Below are 21,084 nucleotides of genomic sequence, written 5' to 3' on the forward strand. Positions count from 1 at the left end.
GAAAGTTTGCTTTGGTTGGGCCGGGGCTAATTTCCAGTCAGATGTCATGATATCATGATAAAACTGGCTGCGATTTAGCTCCACTTAAAAGGATGCTGACTTGCGAAAGCACTGTTTGGCATAGCTTTTCTTGGCGGTTTAACATTGAAAAACTGCTAGAGTAGTGCCAGTGGACGTAAAATTCCCTAGATGGTAAATATTATTTCGCAGCCCTCCACTGCGGTATAGCTGTCTCTCTCCTATATATTATACTGCTTCCTTTCCCATGCTGCGCGGCTCAGGTGTCCATTGAGAAGTGGGTAAGATACGATGACTTTCGTTTCCAATACACCAATTTGCAATTTACGTAGGGTTTGCAAGGCGCTCGTGTGCTCAGCGCTGTCAGTGTGCCTTAAAGGGCCATGGTCCACCCTCCAATCGAAAACATTTTCTTGCCCGATGACTATGAGGTTTCAGACTCGGAACGCAACGCAACAAACGCAACAAACGCAACAAACGCAGCAAACAGAGTAAGTAGTAGCGCAGTGACAGCCACCGCAGTCGACAGATTCTGCCATATTTCTCTAGAAGGAACAACCAGAGGGCTCCTGGACTAAAGGGTCCTCCTGGGAGTGTTTACATAATTTTAATTAAATAAAGTTTTTCCTCCTCCTCTCTACTTCCTTTCCGTCGCAGAAGGTTTTTTCTCTCCTGCCTGACCGCTGAGCCTCCGCCATGCCTCTGCAAGCGAAATTCTCCTTCCTCCGCGTTTGCCGGGAGGCGTGATGTCTGTTGCAAGGCTTTAGGAACGGCGCAGCGCACACAACGGTGTCGGAGCAGGGACACCGCCTGCGCGACAAAACAGGAGAGAGAACTGCGCAGCGAGCGGCTCACAAAATTAGTGGTATCCGCCCACCCTTCACCCGTCAGTCATAGAGACGGACCAGTGAATATGCCATCTCGGGTATTGACGTCAGCGCCCAGGATCGGCGGCCAGAATAGACAACAGAGAAACTGGGTTTTGAAGAGTACGATGAGATAGTTTTGATTCTTATTTTTTTTGCTGCTTTCCAGCGCGCTAATCGCTGCGGTATTTTGCAGAGTCTATCTCCGATACCTGATCGAAGCTTTGGGCTTAATTGTTTTAAATGTAAATCCCTGATCAGGGCCCTTTAAAGAACCCCAGGTTGTTGAAACTTGTGGAGCCCTCCACTATACATTCTCACATAGCGCGAGTTGTCAGTGTCATTTCTTGGTGGAAAACTGCATGAAGCGGACATACAAACCTTAGACGATTTAGCTAACCTCTAAACTAACTAGAGCTCTCGCACTAGAAGCAGTAAAAAATTTTAAACACTTCTCGTTTTTTTTTTTTTTTTTCGGACCATATTCGCCAGCGTTTGGTGTACGTATACACTAGCAAGGTGTGCCTCAACGCGCCGGCTAAATGGAGTAGCCAGAAGCTGCACGGCTCACACCGCTCGCTCAAATATCACTTTCCAGTTTGCTGTTTCGTTTTTATTGCTGGTTCGCAGGAGGTGGATGTATTTTGCAGCGTAGAATATCCTGGCGGTTTTACCATTGGCATAGATGCCGAACTAAGCATGGGCGCAGTCGCATCGGTTGTCATCAAGCTAAACCACATCGCCATGAAGGGCCGCCTGCAATTCTCCAGAAAGCCCTACACCAACTGGTCCTTCGCCTTCTACGAGGTCAGTTTCATGCTGGAGCACTATAAAAATAAGATTCGTTTGAGAGCTCTTAGACATATTTATTGTTCTTCTTACTTCAGAGCGGTAATGGGATGTGCTCACGTGAGTGAGCAATGTACGGGAGGGAACTTTACAGCTACCGGTTCTTCCAAAGCAGTTTCTTGGGCTAGATGGTGGAGTTTGCTCATTTTGACGAAGCCTGAAGAGAAAAGAAGACAGGGACGTGCATTGCTGTCTCTCCCACGTCACTGTTTTTTCTGCGCTTCAGAATTCGCCAAAATGGGCGGTTTTGTCAGCCTGGGAGATATCCGACCGGCTTCTCCGGTACTTATGGTTGCCATGCACGACTAGATTACTGCAGTTTCCATGCAGCTTTTTACCTCTGCCATAATGTAGTGGTCGGTGAAGAAGAAGTTGCATTGACATTTAGGAAGTGTTCTACAAAGCCGTTAAATTTACAACGCACTGCTCTTCAAGATTTCATTGAAACCCACACCTTGCCTTTTTTTCAGGAACCAAAGGTATCCATAACAGTAGAATCATCACTCCAAGGCCAAAATTTTCCTCAGCTGGCTAGAGCCGTCACTGGAATCGTGAGTAGGCGTTTGTGTATATGGGCGGCGTTGATACCTCTCTGTACAAAATTGAAATCAAATGCGCCAAAATCCCTTCTGACCTAAAACCATACTTTTCGAATTTCTCAAAGTTGTATTTGTACGCGTATATATCAAGCATCTAGTTTTCCCGCGAAATCAGAATTGGTCGGCTTAGATATCGAGGCAACAAACAATATTTTCTTCAAAACAACAAGGTATATTCATCGATTTTTTTTTTCTTTTTTTGACTCTACAAGATTTATGACCATCTTCACACTATATAAGTACAAGGACACACAGAGGTGCCGTTGAGAACCTAGAATTTATATTTTTTTTATGTCATCTATAATATAGACTAAGATTTTTGGGGGGTTGGGGGTGGTCTCGTGCTGGTGCAGCTTGTGAAGGGGGGCTGCCAACGCCCAGTTGCAACCCTGCCGCCATCTCGCGGTTGGTCAGGGCACAGGCACAAGCGAATCACGAAACGAACTTTTGTGCGAAAAGCTTTGCGAGCCCAAACGGCTGAACTTTCGCGCTCAGAGCTCAGAGTCCTATCCTTTTTACCCTTGCAAACAGGTGCGACGGAAGCTCCGCGCCAAGTTCAACCTGCCCACTTATAGGATCATGATCAAACCGTTCTTCCTGATTCCCGAACTGCGCGTCCTGTCGACGCACCACGAGAAGTTGAGCCAGACAGGCACGCTCGAAGTGACAGTGGTGGAGTGCTCCAGACTCGTTCTCTGCGAGGGTTCTTTCCAGCTTTATTGCATGATCTCCTTGGGTAAGAGTGTTTATCTTCTCTTTCACCCACTTGAGGAACTAGAGTATACAGGTTTCGTAACCTGTAATTCACATTTGTTTAGCTCGGTTATTCTTGCAAAAACATAATGCAGTGAGTTACGATTCGTAACTGAATCCGAGAATATTTAAAACTGCTTCTCCTGTGTTTCTTTGATTCGCAACACCAGCAAGTGCATGCGATTTGAATACAACAGCGTTGTTTGATATTGTTTGCTTTTGTACTCAAGATGACATGTATTTGTGCTACGACAGAAAATGCTTACGTATTCTATTTCGAAAGTACTGCTTAGTTTGAAGAGCACTGCTTTGCTTATAGCTTGAAAAACTCTTCCGCTTGAGTGGATGCTCATAACAGTGTCCGAGTTCGCTTCTTTATTTTCCTATTCCAAATTTGTTTTGCAAGGTTCAAGTATATTTTTACGGGACAAAATTGCAATTTCGCTGTCAGTGAGGATGATAAAAGACAAGAACCTCTAAAAGAGGAAGCACATGCAGGAAGGTGATTCAAGGGAAGACTTTGAGAAGACAGCGAAACTACATTACCGAGTATAATCTATCTTTTTGTTTTTTTTATTCTTCAATACGGCTTCATCGCTCAGTGTAATTATCTGCTAGCTCATCGTCTGAAATGAGCAGCCGATATAGCTCATGCCGTAGTTTGAAGGACCGGGGAATTTCTTTCGCACTTCATGGTAACAGCAGTGAGAACGCAGTGTATGAGCGGAATGGTATCGATCCTTCTTCGATTTTTATAAATATTTGGCGGACTTGTTCCGGTTTCAGAATTCATTTTTTTTTTTTTTTTTTGCGAGGAATATGTTCTACAATATGTATACAACAGTTGCATCTTACCTGTACTCACCTATGGGGCTGAAAGGTGGAGGCTAACCAAGAGGGTTCTACTTAAGTTGAGGACAACCCAGAGGACAACCCAGAGGAACGAAAAATGGTAGGGGTAACATTAAGAGATAGGAAGCGTGTCAGAGAAATAACTCAAGTTACCGACATTCTAGTGGAAATTAAGAAGAAGGAATGGGCATGGGCAGGACATGTAGTGCGAAGAGAGGATAACCGATGGTCGCTGAGGGTAACAAACTGGATTCCAAGGGAAGGAAAGCGTAGCAGGGGGCGGCAGAAAATTAGGTGGGCGGATGAGATTAAGAAGTTCGCAGGGGTGAAGGGGATGCAGCTAGCACAGAACCGGATTAAGTGGACAAATATGGGAGAGGCCTTCGTCCTGCAGTGGGTATAGTCAGGCTGATGATGATGATGATGATGATGTTCTACTGATCAATTAGCGTGTCATTCATGTGCGCATGACATCAACGTGGGATCAAATAAATGCTGAGTGCATCTTGAACGTTTTTTTTTTTTTCTTGCCATGAACAGTGGATATGCCAAAAGTTAGCGCACATATGGCATCATTTAGCACTATCATGGCAGAAGAAAATTGTACGGCCATACGGAAAAGTTAAAACGAGGTTTCTAAGTTGTCTGCCGGGAGACAGTAACGGAGTTGGAATTGTAATTCTAAAACCATTTTGAGGATATGATTCCCATGCTGATGGTCCCCAGTGCCGCTGCAGGGTATCGATCGGGTTTCTTACGGGTTCAAGCCCTGATCTGATTATCGGCCTTCTCCGCAGGAAAATGAATGAAGGGTCTGTAACCCCACTTTGTGCAGACCAAACAGCTTTTTCCATACGCTCCTAGCTGCGCCATGAAAAGTAATCAGCATCGTCAATTTGGCCTTCAATAAAAATATCAGAAAGAACTGTAATGAACAACTTACTTCCCGCATAAACAAAGTATTTTAAAGCATACTTTTCAACTGAGAAAAACGTAACATGCTTGGTCGTGGAGGAATATTTTTTTTTTCACTTTCCCCAAACATTGCGAAGCCGTCTAAATGTATTTCCACGCTCAATGCTGTGCTTCTGTGGATATTTTAATTACCTTTATAGCTCGTGCACGGTGCTTTGCCGTTCGCTTTGTACTGCTGAGTGCACTGTCAAAAGTAACACCCTCATCAGGAGATATTTTTCACTCGCACACCACAGACGAGCTAGAGTGGATCGACATGGACGAAGTCCTGGGCACCCCATGGCAGAGCCTCACTCTCGAGCTGTTCAAACCGACTGGCGCAGCTCTCGGCGTGGAGTTCAAGAACGTAAGAACCATGAACTCATTGTTAGAGACAGGCGTACGAATTTTCATTTCTGTTCTTTTTTTTTTTTCTGTTTAGTGCGCAGTTCTTATGAGCGAATATCTCTTCTTTTGAGAAATTTGCATTGCCTTGTAAGAAAAACAGAGTGCTTTAGCGCAGGCATACATACAAGCATCTCTAAAAATTTTGCCTCACTATATCACCACACCACTTTCAAACTGAGCTCAAATGTCGCATTAGGCAGTAGCGTAATAATTATTAGAATCATTATTCTAAATCATCATCATCATCATCATCATCAGCCTGACTATACCCACTGCAGGGCGAAGGCCTCTCCCATATTTCTCCACTTAATCCTGTTCTGTGCTAGCTCCATCCACTTGACCCCTGCGAACTTCTTACTCTCATCCGCCCACCTAACTTTCTGCCGCCCCCTGCTAAATATGCTGTAGTTAATAAAATTAAGAAAATATATATACATAGTGCCCCCTCCTCCGAGAAATTTAAGCGCACAGTAAACGCAATTTTATGCTCAGGATGTTTGAATTCCAGCTTCCGACATTTTCGAGGCTAGCTGAATCAGTTTTGGAGGCACTGTCTTTCATCATAGCGACATCACATTAGATAACATTTTTGCTTTTTTTTTCTCCTCGGTCACATAATACATATGCGCAGATATTATTCAGCGAAAATATATTACCTGAAAGCGGAAAGCGATGGTAGGAGCTGCACAACGCTTAGATACAATTCACTTCTCGCAGCGTAGAACACTGGTCCATAAATATCATCACTGATGCCATAACAGCGTTAAAATCACAATGCTATTTTTTTGTTGCATATCTTCGACGCGGCCCAACGTGACATTTGTAACACCTTTACGTTTCCTCTGTTTCCCTTGTTCTTCTTTCCATATCAGAAAACCGTAGAAGGAAGACGTCGCGAGGTCGTCTACGTCGACAGTCTTTCCCGAAACTCGCCGCTTGCTGCTGGTGGACTGCTTGTGGTAAGGCTGCGAAGACCGCGAGAACAGCAGCCATCCACTCAATGGATATAGCATGGCGCATACGTATTGTCTTAGGGGCGTGTTTTCGTACTCCTGGTAATATTTCTGAAATATTGTTTCCGTAAATGATCACAGCATATAGCCTATATGTTTTAGTTAAACGCAAGTAATCGGTACATGTAAATGGGGATATATTTTAGGAGTCAACCACCGCTCGTATGCACGCTGTATCCAGTTTTTCTTCTTGCTTTTGGTGAGCAATACTTGCAGAATTGCTCGCATTGCGTGCTTTAACAGAAAAAAAGAGAACTGAGCGAACAATCTGCTTAACGCTCAATTGTTTTCAGACGGGGGCATTCGATTTTCAACTATATAACAGCCTAATATATATATATTTTTTTTGTTGTTGTTGTTCTTAGGGAGACTTGATTGCCAGTATTGACGGCGTTCGGGTAGCAGACTTTAAGCATGCGGCTAAGGTTCTGTCCAAGGCCGGAGAACAGTAAGCATTGGCTATTTACTATCTAGTTATTCCTGTTTCTCTCCGAGCCTCGATATAGCCACGAGACGCAGAGAGGAATGTATGTGAACTCTCACAATCAGTTATCGTATAGCTATCGGTATGCGTGTGTCTTAACGCTTACGAAAACTTTAGGCTGTCCACAGGCTTTTTATAGGCTTCTATCAATAAGATCTATAGGCTGTTTATATATTTATGGCCTTAAGCATTTCTTATAATTTTTCACTGTAGGCAATTTTGAGACGTTTGTAAATTGTCTACATGTTATCTAAAAACGGAAAAAATAAAGGCTATTATAAGCCTTAGTCTATGAATAGTATATAGAATTCCTATCGACATAAGGATATGTAGGAACCTATAGACATTAGTTCAAAAAATAAGTTTCAGATTGCCCATTGACAAAAGCAATAGGTCTAAAGCATGGTTACAGAGTCCACAAAAGTCGATAGAAAGTATGAAGACTGTTTTATAAGGAAATGCCCCTAAGCGGATCTAGGGCTGTTCGGGCATCCTGATCAATTAAAATCATCCGGGTTCTTTTCGAGCGCGCTGTAATTTATTAGCGCACGTGATGTTTCGCATTTCCCATTCGTCGAAATGCAGACGTCGCGGCCGTGATTTGCTTTTATAACATTTGGACCGATATCGAACGACAAATCCGCCGAGCGGCCACGGGAGATCGCAATCAGTTATCGTTATTTAGCTCTATATGCAAGACAAGTCGGATTGGATGTTATCTCCGCCACCAAGATTTTTATGCTGGAACTACTATATGCAGCTCGCTTCCCGGATTCTGTACGTCAAAGTTTGTGTATTTTGATCTATGTTCCGCTAACCTATTTATATAAAAACTTTACACGAGGTCGTTGGTGGTTATGTTTATGATCCTATGCTTCCACTAGCCGGGACACAATTTTGTGCATATGGTCATACATCAGTCGGAGTTGGGCACATAAAATCAATTTGTGATTAACCGGGGTTGCGGCACCCTATCATACACAAAGAATAGCTTAAGCGCCGACCAACAATGAGCTGACTACATACGCATAAAAATAGCCTCCCATAAATTTAGTACCCTGTTTCCTAAGGAGTTTATACGTCGTCTTGTGGAAGTTTTGTTCTTAGCTACGAATTTAGCGGGCGGATATAATGACGTGACCAACCATGGGGCTTTAGATCGCAAAATAAGAAAATGAAATATATTATCTCGGTTGGTCCCCAAGAGCGTGTTCTTATTTCATAGCCAGTACATACGTCGAGTCTCTTCGTTGCTATTCTGTGTATACAAATGAACCGCAGTGAATGGGACGTTTGTTCTAGGGTCGTCATAGATGTCGAGCGGAAGGACGAGTTCAAGTGGGATAAAAAACAAGCCCTCAGCAGTTCGCCTCCACCGGATACGGTACGCTGGAAACCATGCTGTAACTCAGCTTGGAATCGAGAACTGAGTAACATATCGTAGTTTAATGGGATTTGTTCTGAACTGAGACGTAGTACCCTGTGTCTTGTCCCAGCGTACTACGAAGCAGTGTAATATAGAGGTGTATACTGGTTGATGCAATTGTTCCAGTTTACTTACGGTAAACATTTACTGCCTCTAGGACTATACGCTTAGTTGTGCTATTCTTTGTTACGGGCAGGTTTCGGAGTTTTATAGCTTTAATTATGAAGAAGCTATGCATTTTTATCACAGGGTTGCAAAAGCGAATGCGGCATTGTTGGAAGCTCTATAGGCTTGCGCCTCCCGTACGAACGTTTCGTTACATTCTAGAAATTCCAGTTCCAGTGAACCTGCATCAAGTGTATAAAAAAGTAGGCTGTGGATGTAAACGTAAAAAAGGCCTTTTCTTCGTGCAGATGAACTATATTGTATGGTTGCTTTCAATCATTTCAATAACGAATGAAACTGTCATTACATTTCGTAACAATGCCTACGCCTAATGGCGCATTCGGTTAGGGGGACGAGAGCAGAGGCGCCGAGCAGTACAGAGCAGAACAGGAGCAAGCTGAGCGAGGGTGTAACTGTACTCCCACGGGAACGCTCTCTGCGTGTCGAGAGAGTCGAGAGCAGAGTGCCACGACCGTATGACCGCAATTCTCTCCCCAGAATTCTCTGCTTGCCTACAGTGGCGGCCGTTGCAACCCTACGAGAGGCAACGCTCCGTAGAACCGCTTGTTTTGTATGCCTTTGTTCTCACAGCGCGGCGATCTGCCTCCTTTGGTCATTTTGACGCCAGCAGCGACTCTCAAACATGCATACAGCTCCTGAGCAATGCTTTCCGCTCGCCGAGCGCCTACGTTTTGCAGCCGCCATTTTGAGCGTCGCCGACTCAAAAATAAAAAATAAGGATGGCGCGGATATGTCGCTTTATGCCATGTGGCTTCCTCTACTCTCGCTTTAGACGAGGGAGCAGCCGAGAGTGCACTCGGGTGCTCTCACCGGTAAAAAAGCCCTCCTCTTCTACCATTGGAAGCCGGGGATTCTACTCCTGCTCTCCCACTGGAGGGCGCCCACTTGTCTGAAAGCACTTTCGAAGTGCTCTCGTGTGCTCCTGCTCTCCTACTCGAATTCGCCATTATACAGAACGCTTTTACTGTAATCTTCAACACATAGACAAGCTCCGTTGCAGTAATTGCGACTGATATGTCATTGTGGCAGGCGGTTGTTGCCCGCCAAGAGTTTGGAGACAGAGTTCGGGTTACAGTTCCCTATAAGACATCTGGTGCAACAGTGGCGTAGGTAGAACATCCTCCTCGTGTGGAAGAGGACCATGGTTCGAATGCCGGTGCCGCTCAATTCATCTCCGGATTTAAAAAAAAAATACCCGCGTGGCAATGGAATGGCATAAACAGGTCTGGGGTCCGTCCTATCCGGTGGACACCTCCGGGAAGGCACTCCCTCATCATATCAGGATTTGGCTACCCTGGTGTAGTAATTGACCACAACATCCTATGAATACTCTAACAAACCCCTGGCCCTCAGTCCCCAGCGGCTGCAAAGTAAGTGACCACAGCGGCGATCAGACCTGCAACGCAGCAAAGGGTGCTAAGGATATCTGGCTCCGGAAAAGCAGCCATTGGAAACTGACCCTGGCAACGCTTAACGCTGAAACCCTGACTAGTGAGGGTAATTTACCAGTACTGTTAGAGGAGTTAAAGGGCATAAAATGGGATGTGATAGGGCTTAGTGAGCCCCGCCGGGGTGGTGCAGTGGTAAGACGCCCGACTACTGTGCCGGAGTTCCCGGGATCGAATCCCGGCCTCGGCGGCTGCGTTTCGATGGAGGCGAAACGAAGTGGCGTCCGTGTGCTGTGCGATGTCAGCGCACGTTAAAGATCCCCAGGTGGTCGAAATTACTTCGTAGCCCTCCACTACAGCCCCCCTTTCTCTCTATCCACTTTCACTCCCACCTTCATCCCTTCCCTTACGGCGCGGTTCAGGTGTCCACAGAGCAAGTGTGACAGATACTGCGCCATCCCCTTCCTATGAACCAACCAACCATAGGGCTTAGTGAGGTTTATTTATCACAAGTACCTACAGCGCCCATTGGGCGTAATCGTAGGGAGGTTAGTTGCAAACATAAAACAAACAAGAAAGCGGAAGCGAAAGATACAATCAGTTCTAAAAAAAAAAACGTTTTACCAAAAAGAATGGAAGCACATTGATTGCCAAGTGTAAAACACACCCAACAAAAATTTGTGACTCTGTTTCACAATAAAGTACACTGCCTGTAACGTAACACAGATTTATATAATGTTCTCGATGGCAAGTGAAAAATTGGGCGCAGATACGACCCCATCCGGGCGTAAATTTCAATCTGAAATTGAGCACGGAAAGAATGAAAATTTAAACGCATTTATGCGACTTTGATATAGCCTGATTTTTTTTTAATTGTCTCGTCTCTTAGACTGATAATGAGGTTGTTATAAGTGTGTTTTCCTTCCAGGCCAAAGGAGGCATATACTGTATAGTTAAGGGCAGACATGTATCGTGTTATCGAGGTTTACCGGAGGGAGGAGAACTAGAGGTAGGGTTCCTTGTCAATAAGGATATAGCTGGTAATATAGAGGAATTCTATAATATTAATAAGAGGGTGGCAGGAATTGTAATTGAGCCTAATAAGCTTTATTATGAACGCTTGTAGAGTGCAATAACTTCGGAATTATGAATACCTCCTTCAGCAAACGGAAGAACCGGGAGTGGACATGGAAGAGCTCTAACGGGGGCACTTAAAATGAAATTGATTTCACGCTTTGCTCTAAGCCCGGTGTTACGAAGATGTAGAGGTATTCGGAAAGGTGAGATGCAGCGACCACAGGATGGTAAGGTTTCGAATTAGTCTAACTGTGAAGAAGGAACGGAACCGATTATTGAGAAAGAAGTCTATCAACGAATTAGCAGTGAGCGGGAGGACAGAATAATTCAGGATCTCGCAGCAGAATAGATATTCAGCTTTAACCGAGGATGATGACCTTACGTAGAAGGAATTAACAATAATTTTAGAGATATCATTACTGAGTGCGCGGAACAGGTAGGGGGTAGGATAGTTAGAGAGGACACCGGTAGAGAGGATACCGGATTTAAGGAGACGAAAGATTTGATTAAAAAATGGCAATGTCTGAAAGCTTTCTACCTAACAGACAGGATAGAACTGGCAGATGATCAAAGCTAATCAATAAGCGTAAATTGGCCGATATAAGACAGTATAACATTGGGAAAATTGAGCATGTTTTAAAGAACGGTGGCAGCCTTAAAGCGGTGAAGAAGAAATTGGGCATAGACAAAAATCGTAGGCAAAAAAGGGACAAAGCGGGCAATGTCATCACGATGGCATAGACAAAAATCGTAGGCAAAAAAGGGACAAAGCGGGCAATGTCATCACGATGGCATAGACAAAAATCGTAGGCAAAAAAGGGACAAAGCGGGCAATGTCATCACGATGGCATAGACAAAAATCGTAGGCAAAAAAGGGACAAAGCGGGCAATGTCATCACGATGGCATAGACAAAAATCGTAGGCAAAAAAGGGACAAAGCGGGCAATGTCATCACGATGGCATAGACAAAAATCGTAGGCAAAAAAGGGACAAAGCGGGCAATGTCATCACGATGGCATAGACAAAAATCGTAGGCAAAAAAGGGACAAAGCGGGCAATGTCATCACGATGGCATAGACAAACATCGTAGGCAAAAAAGGGACAAAGCGGGCAATGTCATCACGATGGCATAGACAAAAATCGTAGGCAAAAAAGGGACAAAGCGGGCAATGTCATCACGAATATGGACAGGACAGTTAAAGTAGCTGAGGAATTCTATACTGACCTATATAGTAGCCGAAGTAGTCCGGACAATAATGAGATAGGCACCAGTGAAAAGCAGTCAGACGTTCCGCCAGTGCCGGAGTACGAGCTGAAGAAAGCTTTAGAAACTATGAAAAGAGGGAACGCCACTGGGGAGGATCAGGTCTCTGCAGATTTGTTGAAGGACGGGAGGGATGTCGTGCTAGAAAAACTGGCCACTCTGTACACGCAATGTCTGGTGTCATCGACGGTACCGGCGTCATGATAGAACGCTGACATTATCTTAATTCATAAGAAAGGGGGCGCTAAGGACCTGAAAAATTAAAGGCCAATCAGCTTACTATTTGTTACGTATGAGGTGTTTACTAAGGTAATCAATCGATAACAAAATCAGGACAATCGTAGACTTCAATCAAGCTAAAGATCAAGCAGAATTTCGGAAAGGGTACTGTACCATCGATCATATCCACTCTATCAATTAGGCGATAAAAAATGATCGGAATATAACTAGTGCTTATACATATTCATTGATTAAGAAAAAGCATTCGACTCAGTGGAAACCTCGGCAGTCATAGATGCATTGCGAAAGCGCGGTGTAGACGAGCCGTATATGAACGTACTGGAATATATCTGTAATGGCTCCACTTCAGCCATAGTTTTGCATAAAAAAGTAACAAAATTCCTATAAGGAAAGGTGTTAGGCAAGGACACGATCTCCCCAGTACTAATCACAGCTTGCTTAGAGGAATTGTCTTCAGAAACTTGGAATGGGAGACGTTAGGGATAATTGTCGATGGAGAATACCTCAGTATAACCAGCGATTCGCTGATGGTATTGCCTTCCTAAGTAACTGAGGGGATAAACTGCAAATAATGTTTGATGAGCTAGACGTGAATAGCAGAATGATGGGCTTGAAAATCAAATATGCAGAAGACTAAGATGATATTCAACAGCCTCGGGAAAGAACAGCAGTTCACAATAGGGTGCGAAGCACTCAAAGGGGTAAGCAAATATGTCTACTAAGGACAGGTAGTAACCGCAGATCCAGATTTAGAAAGGGACATAACAAGCAGAAAATGATTGGGATGAAGTGCATTTGGCAAGCATTCGCAGATTATGACTAGCAGCTTACCGGTATCGCTCAAGAGAAAAGTATACAACAGCTGCATCTTACCTGTACTCACCTATAGTGCTGAAACGTGGAGTCTAACGAAACGGGTTCTACTTAACTTGAGGACAACTCAGGGGGCTATGGAACAAAAAATGGTTTGTGTAACGTTAAGAGATAGGAAGCACGCAGAGTGGGTCAGAGAAATAGCTCGAGCTGATGACATTCTAGTGAAAATTAAGAACAAGAAATGGGCATGGGCAGGACATGTAGTGCGTAGAGAGGACAACCGATGGTCGCTTAGGGTAACTAATTGGATTCCATGGGAAATAAAGCGTAGCAGGGGGCGGTAGAAAGTTAAGTGGGTGGATGAGGTTAAAAAGTTCGCCGGGGTCAAGTGGACGCGGCTAGCACAGGACCGGGTTAATTGGAGGAGTATAAGAGAGGCCTTCGCTCTGCAGTGGGTATAGTCGGGCTGATGATGATGATAATAAAACACGTGCTCAATTTTCGACCTCTTTACCAGAACTGTACCAATGCAAGCATAGAAAAAGACAGTTTGCCTTCACGCAATCACCATCATTGCTGCGGCCCCGCGATTGCACGAAGGCCAGGCTTCTCCATTCACTCATCCACAATGAACTGTTACTATTCCGTGGTGTATAAGAATTCATTCTAAGAACATTTTCAATTCTATTTTTCAACAAATATTTTCTAAAAACATTTTTAATTCTATTTTTCAACAAATATTTATCAACAATGTGGTTTATCAGAGTGCTTAACGATCGACATGGTAGTTTTGCGTGCCCAAAATGTTTGCCGCTATCATTAACATGCATAATAAGTTCCGAAATTATCATGTGGCCTTACCACCATGGACGTAATAAGGGAGTAATTACTCATTGACATCTACCCAAGCGCAGCCATACGGCTACAAAAGAAAGCTATACAGATTTATTGAAGCCATATCGCTGCGCTGAGTAATTACTTCCTTATTACGAATCTACTCCACCTTCAGGGATTCCACTAAATATTCGACCACCAGCATGAATTCTGGCCAAAATGTTCTATGAGCCTCTAGGATTCCTCGGCATTTTTAATATCTCAAGCCTTTACAACTTCTTTTTTTATTTCATGGCCAAGAATGATAAATGTTCCATTTCTTTGTCTTATGTCCCATGTCACGTACGTGAATAAGTATGGACTGGGCTCCTAAGCCAGTAGAGCTAGATAGAGGTGTGCGCTTTCTAGAAAAACATAATAGCACTACTCTACCGCTTATATTCAACAGCTCCATTCCAGTCAGCACAAACTATCTTCCCAAAATTGGGACTCTTGATAATAAAAGTTATAATTCTCTGAAAGATGCTTGTAACAAAAAAATAGCATGTTGAGCTTGTGGTCCTCCATGCAGTAAATGGGTCCGTGAGAAAAAGTTGGCTGTGGTTTAGCTCTGGTTAACCCTAGTTGAATTTCGGAAGCAACGGCTGCATGGTTACGCTTGTGATTGTAGCTTGTGGTGAAGCGTTTGATTTATCTTTATTGTATAGACAAGACAAACTGTTCAGGTAACTGCTATACTTTTATTATTTATACTAATGATGACGCTACGATGATCAGTGAAGCAGTGGAACTTCGTTTCCACTCTGCTGATGACTTGCTCTGCATCTGCCGAAGCTCTGTGTAAAACCAAGCCTAAACTGCTTCCTCAATTTGTAGTGGTTTGAGGTTGGGGCTGGCTCAGCTCGAGTAGAAACCGCTCCTCTGCATCTTGAACGAAGACGGAGTTCTTATTGTCTCTAATAAATTCTCTCGTCACGACAACGAACTCCTTTTCAGTTCGGCTAGGCATTCCGGTAGCCAGAACGTCCAATGCAGTTTCAAAGCTAGCCTGGGGAGATATATCACCCCGGTTACTACGACCCCCGTCTCGCACAGTTTTACACAGCCACAGCAGCGGCGTCGATGGCCGCGCCATCTGTTGGAGCCCGTTTCGTTGAACCAGCATTCCGTTGAACGCATCAAAGTTCACCTGCGTTTTAGTTGGTAGTGGTAAAGACCTTTATTTCATCTAAATATGGGGGAAACTTAAGCTCCGCCTTTAATGGTATGACGCGATAGCGTAGGCTACCAGCCCACATATGAACCCAGCTGAATGAACGCGCCTTAGTGGCAAATAAGGGTAACGTGAATACCTGGGTCCTGGCAGGCTGATTCTGACATAACCGGCCCACGTGAGACGAGAGACCCAAGTTGGCAGCACCTGCCACGGTTTCGATGCGCCTGCCATTTGTGGCTACGGCATACAAGCATACGCGACTAGCCGAGCTGGCTGGCTTAGTGTTGTTTTTAGCAACAAAATAAAACTGTTGCGTTAACGATTACGTTTGTGCCGGAATACCCGGGTTCGATCCCCACCTCGCCGGCTGCGTTTGAATCAACGTTTTTAGATTAATCTAAAAACGTTGGTTTTAATGGAGGCGAAACGGAGAGGCATCCGTTGTTGTTGTTGCGACTGAAGGAAGAAGAAAAAGAAAATGCGCGGGCCTGCTACTGGCTCTGTAGCCGAGCCACCTCCACGGCCTCGTGCGGACAGAAGAGAAAATAGAGAGAGAAAAAGAAGAGGGAGAGAAAGATGCGTGTCACAACAGCCGTCGTCCAGCACCAAGACGGTGGCGGGTGCAATGACGGCCTACACCAAAAATATGGTGGCAGGCTAGCTCCCGCCGTAAGCGGCAGGGACCTACCAGTCCCAGCCCCGTAGGGCCAGGACCAGCCACCCCCTTCCATCCCTGTGCGATTTCAGTGCACGTTAAAGATCCCCAGGTGGTCGAAATTACTCCGTAGCCCTCCACTACGGCTTCTGTTTCTCTCCCACCATCCTCCCTTCCCTTACGGCGCGGTTCAGGTGTACACAGAGTAAGTGTGACAGATACTGCGCCTTTAATTTCCTGTGAACCAATTATTATTATTATTATTATTATTATTATTATTATTATTATTATTATTATTATTATTATTATTATTATTATTATTATTATTATTATTATTATTATTATTATTATTAATATTGTTGGTATTATTATTATTAACAATCACGTTAAGCTATGTTCTGCCCTGCATACGACCAGTACATTGCCAACACGTTCAAATATTGTGCAGATGGTTTGTGCTACCCAGTTTGCCTTTTACTCATAGGATATTGTCACAGAAGCCAGTAGAACTGGGTATAGGCAGGTTTACTTTCACCTACGCAAAGACACCGGCAAAAGAAGGCGCTGAACCGACTGGCGGGAGAGCACCGAGAGCCCAACACCTGTACCGCATAGAAACCTTAAAATACCTTACCCACTTTACCAACCTTTTCTTTCAGTAAACGTGGTTTCTTTCATTTTCATTGTGGCTGTTCACTTAAATGTCACCAGCATCGATTAAGGCCTTGCATTATACTCATAGGAATTATGCTTATCCTGAATCGACGCAGGAAGACGCATTAAGGGCGGATGAGAAGTCGATGTCTGACCCAAAGAAGCCGAACGACCAGAGCAAGTATACTACTTATCGCTGAATGCATTCTTTTTCCGGTCGTTTTCAGAACCGCATGTGAGCGCCTAGTACAACGCATTCCCTGCGAATATTTTCCGCCAGGACAATCTGGATTTCGGATGGTCAGCCAATGAATAAAAGATACAGTTAATATTCGCATCCCAAACGTTTACGACTATTATTGAACTTGATTTTTTTTCCGAGGCTTTCAGACCTTCAATCAGTGAACACTTCATTATTCCCTGCTACCTAGTTGTCCACTGCTACCCATTAACTTGCTTCCTCTCTGTTTTATGTAGTTTTGTTTGGTTTGCTGGTGCAGAAAGCTGCTTATATTTATGACAGTGCGAAATACGAATGCGTTCGCATTTCGCACTGCGCAGTATAGTTAGCAACCGTGAAGCGAATGTCATAAATCCGAAAGCAAAGGCTTTGTTCTCTTTGATCTCTTAATCTTATCTTTGTGCTTCGGATCCAGTTAGTCACGCATCATTGCAAACAGTGTGGCAGTTGCACGCGCGCGCACACACACACACACACACACACACACACACACACACACACACACACACACACACACACACACACACACACACACACACACACACACACACACACACACACACACACACACACACACACACACACACACACACACACACACACACACACACACACACACACACACACACACACACACACACACACACACACGCACGCACGCACGCACGCACGCACGCACTGAAAAACGGGCCTGTGTCACTGCAGCCAAATCTTCTGTTGTGTAGCATGAGTGTGCTACACCTAGATTACTTTATTGCAGGAACGCATAAGTGGCGACCCGTGCACGTGCTTTGCAAGTTTTAAGGAAATTTACTTTTTTCGTTCGTGTGTTTGTGCTGTTGCCCATGAAAAACAGCGGGCAAGAACATGTGGTAGCTAAAATACCACGAATAAGTCATGCTAGTCATACCGGCATATCGTGCTTAAACGTAAACTGGCGGCTCTTGCGGTCGGTTGAACATAGTTTTTTACAATCGTGACTCCGAGAGATGCGTGGGTGTACTCCGGTATGTTGCTCCAAAACTCTAAAATGCATTGCCGTATAACATGAAGACGGTCCTGTCTACGTTGCTGCCGCTTTCTTAGGTCATAGGAAAGAAGTTATCAAGTAAAGCTTTCTTAATGTGGGGGCTTTGATTGGTTCCCAGGTTGGCAATGCACTAAGGCCGTTCATTCCCAACACAATCCCAATATTGGGAAAGTGGTTTGGGCTGCCTGGGTTCTGATCGCGGACAGGCTCACATAAGAGGCATGTGGACCCATCTGACGCCCTTACAGGGGTTCTTATGTAGATGCACATGGCAGGCCTTGGGACAGGCCGTGGGACGCCACTAAATTGTTTTAGGATGATTATATCACCACTTACCGCGCGCACCGCACTGCCAGTGCGGACGTGTTTGAAGCTTCGTCAGGTCTCCAATACAACATTCCTATTAGTGCTACAACGCTTCGCAGCGTCATTATTGTAGGTGATAATATAAAACAAATTGTGCAAATTACGCAGTCGAAATCGACGATAGCGTGAACAAACACTTAAGAAATTTAGAAACGAGAATTTTAACGTCGTAGTGGTACCTTGTGGGCGCGTAGGCAGCTCGTGGTCGAGATAGAGCCCTAGATGGACAAAATAAGTTTAAAATGTAGCCGTTAAATGCATTCCCGCAATAAATATATTCCATTGTGATGTAGCCTTAGCAGTAACAGGCGTAGCGGACTGCAAGTTTTGTGTTTTCTCCTGATCGGAACCGAAATAAAATTTAAACACTGGATCAAACTAGCTGCATAGAAATTAATGAAATCAAACTGAATTGAGAAAAATTGAAATAAATCAAATTGAAACATAGTGATAAAAAGTCGCACAATGTATGGCTGTAGGGTATGACATGGAAAAACCGATGGAGAGGCTGACTGACGGCTTATTTGAACAAGCGGTATATAGGCGCCACCTGTTTAAAGCTGGGAGAAGCTCACATTTGTCTCGTATTTTTGCCGCTTCAGAAGAGATGGCAGGCCTATACGGTGAAGTCTAGGGTGCCTCGATGTAGCGCGCCGCCGTACAGGGTGGAGACACCGCCTTCGACGGCGCCATGTTGGGGCAAGCTCAGATATGGCGGGCTATGGAGCGTCGGTCCGATTTCTTGTTCAGCACGCGCTTGCGCTAGCAGGCTCAACTGTGTACCGTTTTTACACACATACTCGCAATCCTGGGCGCTTTTTTCCTCGAAAAAAAAAAAATGTGAAAGCAACTACTGCTTGCTAGCATGCGTAGTTCTAAGAGGAAATTATCAAATTGCAGATGGTAAGCATTTACTCTTTCGCCGTCACGGATGTTCAAATGCGGTTATTTTGACGACTGGCTGTTTTATAAAGCAATGCATTTTGCACTGCCGGACATGAATGAGTTTATGAGGTGCATAACATCCAATTGCGTCTATTGCTATAGATCAACAACCATGTGTACGTTTCAGGGAGCCGTATATCGAAAATAATTTGTATCGCAACGGCCCATCGTAAACCGTAGAAAAGACGTAGCAAAAAACGATGCGTAAATCAACCTTTGACACGTGTCGCATGCTGATGCACACGGCATTTCATTCCAAAACAATCCTCATTAAGACTTTGAAGCTGATTTTAGATGCACGCCTAGATGACATCTGTTAATAAAAGTTTGCACCAGCTACAGTTTTGCTGCCGTACCCATCATTCGATTTTTCTGGCTGACTTAGCCAACTGAAGTAAATGCGCAAGCGCATCGTCCCAAACAGCTCTAACAGTCTGTTCATAAGCTTTGAGTATCCCGCGCAAAAATTTTTACACGCAATCAAACAATGTCGGGACAGCTGTTGACTTGAGGAGCCACCGTCCATACACTGTGTTTGCCCTCGAACTGGCGCTGAAATGAGATAGGCGACGAAACAGACATTTTGCGTATTTTGTAGTGTGCACGCAAATGAATGAAATAATAAAAAACATTATGGAAGCAATGCGATATTTACATGTACGATCGCAAAATTTTTCCATGGATGCCAAACCAGCGACTGCACTAATTCGGGTGTCAGGCGGTCAAATTTAGCTTCACCTAAATTTGGCTTAACCTCTGACGAGTACTTGCGGTGACAACAGGGTGTGAATATCGCCTCGCAATGTGTAATTATATTACAGGGAAGGAAAAGCTGCATTCGGGATGAACTGTTGTACTGCGCAAGAACCTTGCTTCTTCACGACCGCTTTCACAAGATGATGCCGCTACACCTTCCAGCTCACGAGAGCAGTTTCTTTGAGACTTGTCGAGCTGCCAATCATATGCTTATTATTTATTTATTTTTATTTATATGATACTGCAGGCGAAAAGCCCAGGCAGGAGGGGCATACAAGATGTAGAGAACGATGAAATACAAGCACAAGATACATAAACTGAATCAATGGTACGTGATCAGGGCACACAAAAAAGCAAAGAAAAAAAAACAAAAAAAAACATTGATGAATTGATGCGGTGCTACAAAAACAAAATACATAAGGATAACATCAACCATTTGATTGCAGCACACTGTCAATGGAGTCAAGCGAGTGAAGGCAATACGCAGGTAAATCATTCCAGTCATGAACAGTCCGGGGAAAGAGCGAAAATTTGAATAAGTTTGTCCTAGCAAAATAAGGTGTAAGAGAAAGGGGATGGGTATGGCGGGTTATGCGCGTTGCAAGAGGGGATAGATACGGGTAAGGATCAAGAGCAAGTTTGCGGTTTATTAATAAAAATAAAAATTTCAGACGCAAAAACTTGCGTCTGGACTGTAGAGTTCTGATACCATCACCATGCATAAGTTTTGAAACAGAGTCAGTGCGACTGTACTTTGAGAAGATAAAACGAACTGATCTTCGCTGAATTTTTTCAAGCGCATCTATGTTTAACTTTGTATGTGGGTCCCAGATGACGCATGCGTACTCGAGTTTGGATCTTATTAAGGCTGTATAAGCTAGTTTTTTAATCTGTGAAGGGGCATCTTTAAGCTTATGTCGCAGTAAACAAAGCCTGCGAAACGCGGATGAGCAGATGTCGCTAATATGGGAATTCCACTTCCAGTTGTTCGTTAGCGTCACACCCAGATACTTAAATTTAGTGACCTCAGTTAACAGCATGCCCTCTATAGAATAAGAAAATATAAACGGTTTTTTCTTGTTGGTAACGCGAAGTAGGACAGATTTTTCGGTGTTAATTTTCATTCCCCACTCCTTACACCAGGTTACAATATTGGTAAGATTAGAGCTTAGGGCATGTTGGTCAGAGATACTC

The 21,084-nt window shown here is 44.1% G+C and overlaps 1 protein-coding gene across 1 annotated transcript in view; it reads left to right on the plus strand.

The window, feature by feature from the left end:
- Window positions 1–3,055: 3,055 nt before the first annotated feature.
- LOC146191593 (uncharacterized) overlaps window positions 3,056–21,084 on the plus strand; it is a 55,597-nt gene continuing 37,568 nt past the window's right edge. Inside the window, exons 1-5 of the mRNA XM_084600350.1 lie at window positions 3,056–3,068; window positions 5,149–5,258; window positions 6,172–6,258; window positions 6,678–6,760; window positions 8,099–8,199. Coding sequence (XP_084456476.1) covers window positions 3,056–3,068; window positions 5,149–5,258; window positions 6,172–6,258; window positions 6,678–6,760; window positions 8,099–8,199 — 394 coding nt within the window. The remainder of the gene's footprint in view (window positions 3,069–5,148; window positions 5,259–6,171; window positions 6,259–6,677; window positions 6,761–8,098; window positions 8,200–21,084) is intronic.

Source organism: Amblyomma maculatum, chromosome 4 (assembly GCF_055883805.1).
Source record: "Amblyomma maculatum isolate TAMU_Amacu chromosome 4, ASM5588380v1, whole genome shotgun sequence".
Lineage (NCBI taxonomy): Eukaryota > Metazoa > Arthropoda > Arachnida > Ixodida > Ixodidae > Amblyomma > Amblyomma maculatum.